Raw genomic sequence first — 10,491 nt, 5'->3', positions numbered from 1 at the left:
TAATGAATTTTAGCTAATTAATCGTCCAGTATTTGCATGCACTGCCCTACAGGATATGTCCGCCCGGCCGCATAACCCGCCTAAGCTTCTTTTATTTAAAAAATCTGTGTCGAAAAAAAAATCGATCTATTTACAGGACAAGAGGAATATGCGTGAAACTGGCTTTCGCCAATGATACTTTTCGCATTACGCATTTCCTATGAAAGTTGTCAAACTTCAAGGACAGCACCATTGGTATTGATGGATTTTGATGTGAGACATCAGCGTGTATGTACGATCTTCGCATCTATCTCAACCTTCCACCAATTCTTTCTGGTCGTGGAGGTAACCTACCGTCGCACGAAAAGTACTATGTGCGTGCTGCAAAGGAGAGGCCACTGCAACAAAGATTTTATACAATCAGAATCCTCTCACAGAGCCTCTCCGAGGGAGAAGGCAATAGGGGCATCCTGCCCACAGAGGGGGGACGGCTGCTCCTATAGACAGCAGCGGGCATCGCGTTCACCACTACAGCTGTTTATTGTTCACGGACCAATACGTCCATCCTTCCATTTTCTGAATCATAACCAATAATTTGGCTCCGAATATGGGTCTTTAAAATGACGACAAGGTACCAACAACAAATCACTGGTTTCGATTGGCTTTATTCACTTGTGCACAGGAACTACATAGAGCATGTAACTATGAAAATATAGGAGTCCTTCTCTGCTATCAGATAAAGAATGACAGTTGTAATATGCGGCATAGGTTGTTCGTTTGTGCGGGAGATATCAAATGCTTAGGGTATCAGCAGAAACCGTTTTAAACCTGCAAAAAATGAAGTACTCACCATCTTGAAATAAATAAGCACGCCATAAAGCTCAATATCTATGAGGGACAGTGATATCCACGCCCTCAGACAAAGTAATCCACATACTTTTGCAGAACAACACCAAGGGCTATTTTTAGTCACCCGTAGAATACGAAAGCACACTTAAAATGGCACCTTCCTTAGCAAGAATTAAGAAATGCTTTTATGTCGTTCTCAGATTAGAAGACCTCGAATTACTGTGCACAGTCATATACACACGCAAAACCACCGGCGGTGGTGGTAGGGAACCTGAACACTAGCCCCTCTGTGTGGAGCAGAGGCACCTGCAGGACGCCGCCATTTTGACGCGATCGGTCACCTTGCCTGGATGCTGTGTTTCGCTTCCGCCAACCTCTCAAGCCTAGTCTGCTATTTGTCTGTTCTTGAAGGGACGGTTGCATCCGTTTCGGTCGATTTCGAAACTACTGTGTCATTTTATTCTTCGTCGAAACTCATTTCCTCGTCATTTTCTACCACGGTGTCGAAAATCCCACGAGAAATAGCGGCGCAGTCTATTATTCGGTGGAATACATGACAAGAGCAGACGCCGGATGTTGAGAGTACGCCGGAGTTCCCACTCTGAAAAAAGGCGAAAACGTCATTCCCTACACCACCAATTAGAGCACGGCCTAGAGAAAAGGAATGCAGTGGCCGTGCGGGCGCGTGGACGTCGCCTTTCTCTATAGAAATCATAAGGAGAGTATGATTTCTATGCCTTTCTCCTCCTGCCTTCATGCCGCCTGACGTCACGTGACGTCTCTGCAGCCGTGGAAGCGGCGCTGATATTTAAAATTCGTTTTCTTAATATCTAAGCAGTTATTGGACGAAAAAATTAGCCAGGTAGATTGTCCGCCGATGCCGAACATAGTGGAATCGGTTCCATATACGGGTTTCCGAATGCGACTGTCCCTTTCAGTGTAGTGTTTAGCTAAGTGTCAAATGTAAGCGCTGTGCTTTGGAGTCAAAATGGCGGATATCGAGCAGACGATGGGGTTATTTTCTTCGCCCTACACTTAGGGACCTAGTATTCAGACACCCTCAAATTTTTCTCCTCGCCGGAGCATATCTGGGTTGCACCGGGGCACTGTCCACAGGAATAGCTGTTGTTAGAAATTTGACCCGCCCTTCCCGCGTTAGTAGGGAATGGTGTCACTCCAGAAGTTAACCACTCAAACTCGGGCAGAAAATTGTTTCTCCAAAATTCAAGGTGCGTCAAGATGGCGGGAGGTACGAAGAGAACTGCAAACTTTATCTCTCGACATTCTGTAGTTGAGGCTTTCGTTTGCATATTGCATAAGTGCTCTGCCCATCCATGTGCGAAATATACTTTGAAACTACGTCCGTACACAGCGTGTATGTATAAGCCCTATGTCTTACACAACAATGACAGTGTAGCACATGAAGGTCACGGACGGCGATATATACTACAGTAATTTTGTACCATGCTTCCTACGTTATCCGTGTGTTCACAAGAGCGACATTCCCCACAATGACGTCATAGCTTTCTACTGTCACGTGAGCGCGAGCACTCAACGTCCTGTCTTCACGTGCACTGGCAACGCCACCTAGATACAGAAGGTCTGCTTAACGCCTCCTCTCCCTCCTTCGCTACGTGACACATATCATCAGAATTCGTCTGCTACAGCGATTCGCCGCTCTGCGAATTAAAGAACTCGCAAATGGTTGATGCTAATTTCGCAAATTTTAACCGATAGACTAAAGGTGAAATACGCTTTCCAGAAAATCAGTCTTGAGAAAAATGTGGGACCATCTTGCGCTTTATTTTGCTTTCCATTTCGTACGCGGGGACCTATTCATTACTCGCAGACGACAGTGGCTGTCCATGAGGCCGACGGTGTCTCGTCTCCATGGCTACGACCGCTGAAAGCACGTTCGCGATTGGCTACGGCAGTTTATAACACGATCCTCATTGGCTGTTTCTCTGTTGTTACGTCACGGCGACGATTAAGCAGGCTTTCTCATCTGGGTGGTGTTGACACTGCTAACCGTCGGGAATATCCTGCGAGACAGGCAAAATATTCCGTAGCAGACGACAGGAAAAGACGCTGGCGGTGTCGTCTGCTAAGTGCGCAGTACGCCACTCCCGATATTCCGGCACCGTGTGAATGCTCAACATAACACGGGACGGAATTTCGGCTCCCTGAGCAGTGTTTTCGCTTTTTCTTCCGCTAGAATCTTCCGTGAGGACGTCGCTCGTGTGAACACACGGTACTCCTACACAATAAATCACAGGCAACCAGTCCTCAAGGAAAACTACTTTGGTAGATCTTATACGTTGGCTGTAACAACTACAAGCACACATGCACATTGGAACCGATAATTGAGTTAACATGAGCGGAGACAGGGGGCCAACAATGTGCAGTGTCTGCAATCTCTGTCAGTTCCCACAGCCTGCGCAAATCTGTAGACAAGTTCCGCAAGAAGATTCCCAAACAAACACGACAGTCTTCGTGTCGTTCAGGAAGTAACCAAGCACCTCTCCTCCTCTCCACTGCCAATCACTTTTGTAATAGCCACTCTCCAGTCGCAGTGGCCATTGCAGAAAAGTCAATGGCGTCGGGCAAAAAGGTTCGACGACCGCACCAAAACTAGCCCTGTGTGGGTCAGAGGCGGTGTGGCTTCGACCTGTATGTCTGCTAGTCCCGGACCAGTTTCAGAACACTTGTACTGGCGTACACTGGTACTGGTGTGGGAACTCTCGTTGGCACAAGTAGAAGGGAAATAAATCGCTCAATTGCAAACAATATTCATGGTAGTAGGCACGACAACACATTTTGTGACAACTGTAGTAAAACTGTTGCGGCTGCACTGCTTATGTGTTCGTGGTTTATATCGCCTCAATACAACAGCCCAGGACAGGGCATCGTGTGACTGTGTACATAGAAAAGCAGCTTGTAGGTTTCGAAAAAGTGCAAGGTAGTGCACAAGGAGAACGGAAAAGACGAATGAAACAGCAGATCAGAAAAGCGTTCCGCGGTGTTTAAGATTTATAAATAAGCTCGTGTAGCGCAAAAAGGCAGTTATCAAACAATGTTAAGTTAAAGTTCCATTGCCTCAGAGTGCAAAAAAGCTCCATTGCAAAATTCCCGAGGTAACTAATTTGTGCACTGACCTTCACAGCGTCCATACGCAAAATTGTCGATATATAAAAGAGCTATCGATACTTTTTTTTTTCTCGGCGTGGTCGTTTGAGTCGTAACCTTCGTAAGGTCGCGTCAGTATCGCAACTGAACTGTTTTTCATGTTTATTTTTCATAAAATTTTAATTTTTAATAGACTATAATTTTATTTGATTCTTAACGTTCATTTTCATAATTTTTATACGAGCTTTAAGCGTTTTCATAACATCATCCGGTTTCATTTGTTGACTACACACTGGTGTCTCTTGATTTGGGGTTTCGACAGCTTTCACGGCAACTATGCCGCAAGCTTCAATTCTTACATTTTTGCCAAAATTCGCAGTCTTCCCACGCAGATGATAGAAAGAACTGCAGGGCTTCTATTGTGGCACTTCAAATTCCCCAAAATAACGCAGTTTCACTGCAATTTGTGTGCAAACAATCGCGTTGCATATAACACACACGCGCACACACATACGAAAAAGGTGTGGATCCGGGCACGCGGATTTCTACAATTCATGTAACAGTTGGGCTTAACCAGTGAGACGCCTTCACAGCAACAACAAGAACAACAACAACAACAACAGCATTATGTACAACAACGGCATCTGCAATAGAAAAACACTTCGTTTAGCGCGATCTTATTATAACATCACGAAGGTCCTCGCGTATATAAGTGCGCGAAGACTGCACCATTGCTATGTGCATAGGGATCTTCAGTGGAAGTCTTCAGGAGGTTGAGGACCTTCAGGAATGAGGGAAGTGTGTGGGGGAGGGGGAATGTACCGCAAGTCATGGTTCTCGCTCGTGTCCTTGGAGAAGTTCCATCGATCCACGCAAAAAGCACCTCGAAACGTATTCACAGCGGACAGCAGATATAGTAAAAAAAAAAAAGAAAGAAATCGCACTAAATCAAGTATGTACTCTTTGTAAGCTTTCTGAATCACCGGTATCTTTCGGTAAAACACGACTAAGCCACCTCGGCTGTCACGTTGTGCGACAAATTCGCGGAAGCGGTCGAGGCGACTTAAAAGTGCGTTACACATTGTTCAAAAGATATAGGAAAGCGCACGAGTCAATGTACGAGTGCACAACACAATAGCTCTCGACGTTGTAGTTGACTAGTCTTTGGCGTACGCCATCTGGCTCGCTGGCTGTCATTCCTGTTTTGCCATTCGCGCGATCTCGCGCTTGGCCAAGGACAGTTCTGTAGTCAGTCGCATTTCTTTTTCGGCCAGCTTCTGAAGGTCGGTTTGTATCACCTGGGAAAATAAAGTTGTCGCATTTTTTGTTGGTGGAAGCAACGGTGCAGTCTAAGGCCCAGCCAAGGTGACGACTTTGCACACTCAAGTCGTCATCAGGGTTGCCCGCTTGCACGAACGTTCAAGCGACTCCTCAGTGCTGCCCTCGGTAACTTCGGTAGTGCTTTCTGCGCACGGCACTGTCCGCGACGCTTCTTAGAGCGCCTGTAAAGCTACCGAAGGCCTCAAGCACTGAGGAACTGCCTCAACGTCTGTGCAAGCGGGCCATGATGTCAGCGCACCACTGGCTACAGAATTGGGTAGACACAAACGGAAATTGGCTACTCTTACTTTCTGAGGGCGACTTTTCAGGATTTTGGTCTGGCAACCCTGGCCGTAATGCCACAGTGAAAAGGCTACCCAAACATGAGCGTTTCTTGAAACATGCGCACAAAGGCTTGCCACCGGCGATCACAGTTACAATGAAACCTGCACTCTTAAAAATGAACTTCACCGCATAGCACGCTCTTAGCCAACCATAATCTGGAATGATATCGTTATCTGCCCTGATTCTTTGAAAACGGGAGGCGTACGCCTTTTTTGTGACACTTATGTTCGTAATTGTCACAAAAAAAGGCATACGCCTCCTGTTTTCAACAAATCAGGGCAGATAACGATATCATTCCAGATTATGGTTGGTTAAGAGCGTGCTATGCAGTGAAGTTCATTTTTAAGAGTGTTCATGTACGCATTTATGCATCAGTCGCTCGTAAATTGTGGTGTTTGTCTAAACAACGAAGTCTATTAACACTTTACTTTACATTGTTAGTCGTATTTCTCTAAGAATTGTCTAAACGCCGTTCATCTTCCTTATGGTGAAATGGTATTGTACTGCCCTCTAAGGGTCGGCTTGTAAGTACAGGAATCGCTGCGGAAAATGTTCTCGTTAAAGCTGACATTTCTACATGGCAGATTTCCCCACCGTGCACTTAACTTAGGCTTCCATGTATTACACCACATCCGCTCCCAGGATGCGGTGTTTCCCTTTATAAGATAACGGCTTTACTCTATGCATCGTATACAACGTGGTAGGATATCCCTGTTAACGTTACCATGCCTTTCGGTCAGCCACACTACAAGTGTGGCAAGATAACACTGATAAGAACGTATCCCCATGTAAAGGACGAACATGCCACAAACACCATCCAATCATGCGCCAGAATGTGGGAAACAACCACATCCAACATCCCTGAAAATGAACGAAATACGTGGAGCGGCAGGGTTGTCTTGATAGCATGCTCCCTACTTTCGTGTGAACGTCATATTTTATCTGTGAAGATATAGTTTCATAAAAAGTCCGTCAGGGGCTTGTGTTCCAATAAGGGCTAAGCACTGACCTCTGTGGAAGCCAAGAAGAGACAGCAAGGCTATATCTGTCTGTACTATGGTGACCAGTATGACCATATTGCACTATGGCGAGCTAGAGATACCCCATATGTGCCCTATCTCACCATGCCTGTACCATATGATGGACTTTCTAGTTAGCCCACTATATCTGGTACGGTATCTGGTATGCTATACGGTATACCGGAATACACTGACCTTTTCACCCATCCAGCCCAGAGTCACTCATATCAGGATACCCACCCCAGTACGGACTTCACTGTTAAGTGCAGTGAGGTGGGGCGATTACCCCCTTCCTTCCTCCACGTTCGCTGCGACCGACTTCGTCGTCACCATGGCCCACACGACCGCCGCGTGGATACGTATATAGCCCTCAGCTCAATATTATCTTACTTTGGCTCAGCTACGGCAGCGACACTTCTAGCAGTGGCAGTAGCGGGAGGCTGCGCTCTTGGCAATGCACAATCAGTCTTAGATCAGGTTTGGTCAAGGTACACTCTAAAAACGGTGCTTCACCTCAAAGCACGCTGTGCGCCAACCATTGCCACGAATGATGGGGTCATCGCTTCGGATTCGAGGAGAGAAGGGGGCGTACGCCTTTTTGTGGCAATTTGGGTGTATGGTAATTGCCACCAAAAGGCGTACGCCTCCCTCTCTCCTCGAATCAAAAGCGATTACCCTAGCGTTCGCGGCAATGATTGGCGCACTACGTGCTATGCGGTGAAGTTCTGTTTTTAGAGTGTACGAGGGTGGTTCCATAAGTTTCCGGCCCGAGGTAGAAAATGCGCGCGAATTTGAAAATGCGATTAAGGATGCGTGGCGCCATTTGTTGGAGGGCCGGAGCACCACCCTCAACCCTCTCCCTGCTTTTGTCGGTTGGAGAGCGGCATTTCAAGCAGCCAGGGTGCGCTCTTTTAAAATGTAAAAAATCGAGTACCGTGCTGTGATAAAATTCTTGACAAAAGAGGGACTTTCGCCTAAAGAAATTAAAGCGCGACTGGACAATGTGTACAGGGAAGCCTCTCCGTCGTACACAACGGTAAAAGACTGGGCTAAGCAGTTTCGACTGGGGCGAGAGTTCATTGAAGATGATCTACGCGATGGTCGTCCAGTGGAAGTAGTGACACAAGAAAATTTGTCTCTTGTCGAGGAGGAAGTGCTGAGCGACAGGCGTCTGAAGGTGAAGGAAATCTCAGAAAGGCTGGGGCTTTCCAAAACAACCGTTTTTCGCATCATCGGCGAGGGCCTTCACATGAAAAAGGTCAGTGCGAGATGGGTGCCACGACTTCTCTCGTCAGTTCAAAAGCAACAGCGCGTCGCCTGTGCCAAAGAGCTTTTGGAGCTCTGTCAAGAGAACGAAGAAGAAATATTGAAGTAAATTGTCACAGGGGATGAGACTATGGTGCTCTACTACAATCCCCTTTCGAAACAGGAGTCGATGGAATGGCGCAAACCAGGAGAAGCATCCCCAAGAAAAGCCAAGGTTACACAATCCACAAAGAAGATCATGGCAACAATATTTTGGGATTGTCACGGGATCCTCCTCATCGACTTCAAAGAGAGGAACACCACAGTGAATTCGACTTATTATGCTTCACTCCTGCACCGACTGCGAGACGCCATCAAGGAAAAGAGGCGCGGCAGGTTGAGTCGAGGTTGTCCGGTTGCTCCAGGACAATGCCCCTGTCCACACGGCTTCTGTTGCCAAGGCTGCACTGAAGGAGTGCGGCTTCAAAGAAATCCACCACCCATCCTACAGTCCAGACTTGGCACCGAGTAACTACTTCCTGTTCTCAAACTTGAAGAGGGATCTCAGAGGACGTGGAGATTTCAAAACGATAGTGAGGTACAAGAGGCAGTTTTCCAGCATTTTGCGGACAAAACTTCGGACTATTTTTTCAAGGGTATAAGAATGCTGGTTGAACGGTGTCAAAAGTGCATCGAAGTTAAGGGTGACTATGTCGAAAAGTGATACACTTGTTTTGCTCTATGACTATTAAAAGTTGGTCGGGCCAGAAACGTATGGAACCACCCTCGTATGTTTACTCCACCGCCCTGAGGATGAGGCGGAGCCACCTCGCGCTCAGTCAAGGCGGTGCCGGAATAAGGCTGTGCTGCCGAAGTGTCGTGGCCGTATAGTTTATCTCTTACCTTCAGGACGCAAAAGTTCTGAACGTACACAACACAAGAAGTTGGTTCTGAAGAAGAAGTTTCTGACAAGAAACCAGAGAACTAATTCGAAGGATTGCCGAACGCCATGCAGGTCAATTTCTTTCTCCGATCGTCTATCTCAAGACCTCAACGTTGAGGCCAGGACCTCTCGCGCGCTACATGCAAGTAACAATTTTTGCTCAGGTGCGAGAATGCACGGTGTTTGTCACACAACTTGCCGCTGCAAAAAAAAAAAAAAAAAAAAAAACTGACGCGTAAGCGATAATCACTCGCACTGTACAGAGGGTTTATGACACCAGCACACAATGACGTTGGAACATGTGTCTAACCACACGCTATCCAAGAACTATACACCGCATGCTAGCATACAAACCACGTCCATGCACTTGCACGAACATTTCCTACCCTAGCACGTCTCATCCAAACAAGAGTTTTTACCACAAACAACATTTGATGCAGTGCTCATTTCAAAGTAGTCTACATACCCTGTTGCGTTCAGTCTTTACATGCAGAAGTATTCAACTTTCGTCCTAGAATAGACCATTTGCGTCTATGCATTACATGAGTATAAAGTCTACCTTTACATCTATGACATCTACGACACTATATGGCACACATCTATGGCATCTATGACACTCTTCCACGCGATTCCCGTTAAGCACGCATTCCGCGGAAAACCCGCCCGCCGCACATCCGGGCGGTTGCGAGGCACTCACCGTCTTTTCTCGAGTCCAATCCGTCCTCTCCCGTTTCAGCTTGCAAAGTTCTTGAGATAACGCCTCGATCTGTTCAGAGTACGTTTGGGCCACCTCTGTGACATGAATGGAACGGATGAGAAAGTGCGCACCGGCCGAGAAACGTGCGTTTGATGGTGATGTCCGTTACCCTCGACTGTGGGCACCCGTAAGGTTCTGGTCGCCTCTGAAGTCGTCCCTGCTCGATGCATCGAAGACGACATGAGGCCGTCTTGTGGGCCGACGTCTGACTCGACGCTGTTGATGCTCGAGTTATCTGACTCCGGCTGCTGTTGGTGCTTGTTAACGGGCGGAGGCGTCCCGGGACTAGACACTGGGGTGCTCGGACTCGAGTTGGGTCGTCGCCGGCTCAGGGACAGGATTGACGTCACCGTTGGGAAATCCATTTTGCTGTGAGATGGTGTCTGATTAATGGGGGCGATCTCGAAAGGTGAACTCAGTCGAAGTTTTTGGATGCCCGTGAGGGGGAAACACAGTGCGCCCGTCTAGCCATTACGATGTCGCTGCGGCCCAACAGTGTTCCCAGGCATACCTGTTATGCCATACAGCAGGAGGTACAGGCTTATCGTCCGTGGAATTACATAACGACTGGACAAATTTAAATTGAAAATCTACTTTGTTGCGGGTGGGATACGGTTTCCAAGAACCTCGACTTCAGTCATGCGACGTGCAGTGCTGTTATACGTGAAGTGCATCAACTCTGCTCGCCGTCACCAGGTTGCGCACACTGCAACCTTTTGCATGCGACCCACATTATTAAAAAAAAGGGGGCGTTTGCGCTATGAACAGTTTTATAAAAAAAATTTTAAAAATTTATAAAGTATTATTTAAAAATATATGAAATATTAATTAAAAAAGTAAAAAAATATAAAATATTATTTAAAAAGAGGCGTCTGCGATAACTATGAACATTTTTAGAAAATATGAAA

General features: G+C 46.8%; 1 protein-coding gene across 3 annotated transcripts in view; it reads right to left on the bottom strand.

Annotated features, from left to right (window-relative positions):
- Positions 1–624: 624 nt before the first annotated feature.
- Positions 625–10,491, bottom strand: part of LOC135370998 (rap1 GTPase-activating protein 2-like) — a 46,307-nt gene continuing 36,440 nt past the window's right edge. Inside the window, exons 17-20 of one of the 3 annotated variants that reach the window (XM_064604964.1) lie at positions 9,693–9,952; positions 9,524–9,618; positions 9,293–9,337; positions 5,139–5,252 (exon numbers count right to left, since the gene is read on the bottom strand). In XM_064604964.1, the coding sequence (XP_064461034.1) occupies positions 9,326–9,337; positions 9,524–9,618; positions 9,693–9,952 (367 nt within the window). In that variant the 3' untranslated portion in view covers positions 5,139–5,252; positions 9,293–9,325. Of the gene's footprint in view, positions 5,253–9,292; positions 9,338–9,523; positions 9,953–10,491 lie in introns of all 3 variants that reach the window. The other 2 variants (XM_064604962.1, XR_010415486.1) reach the window with 2 other exon arrangements.

This window comes from Ornithodoros turicata, chromosome 10 (genome assembly GCF_037126465.1).
Source record: "Ornithodoros turicata isolate Travis chromosome 10, ASM3712646v1, whole genome shotgun sequence".
Taxonomy (NCBI): Eukaryota; Metazoa; Arthropoda; class Arachnida; order Ixodida; family Argasidae; genus Ornithodoros; species Ornithodoros turicata.
The sequence above is the reverse complement of the archived record's forward strand: the minus strand, read 5'-3'. Positions and strand labels throughout refer to the sequence as shown.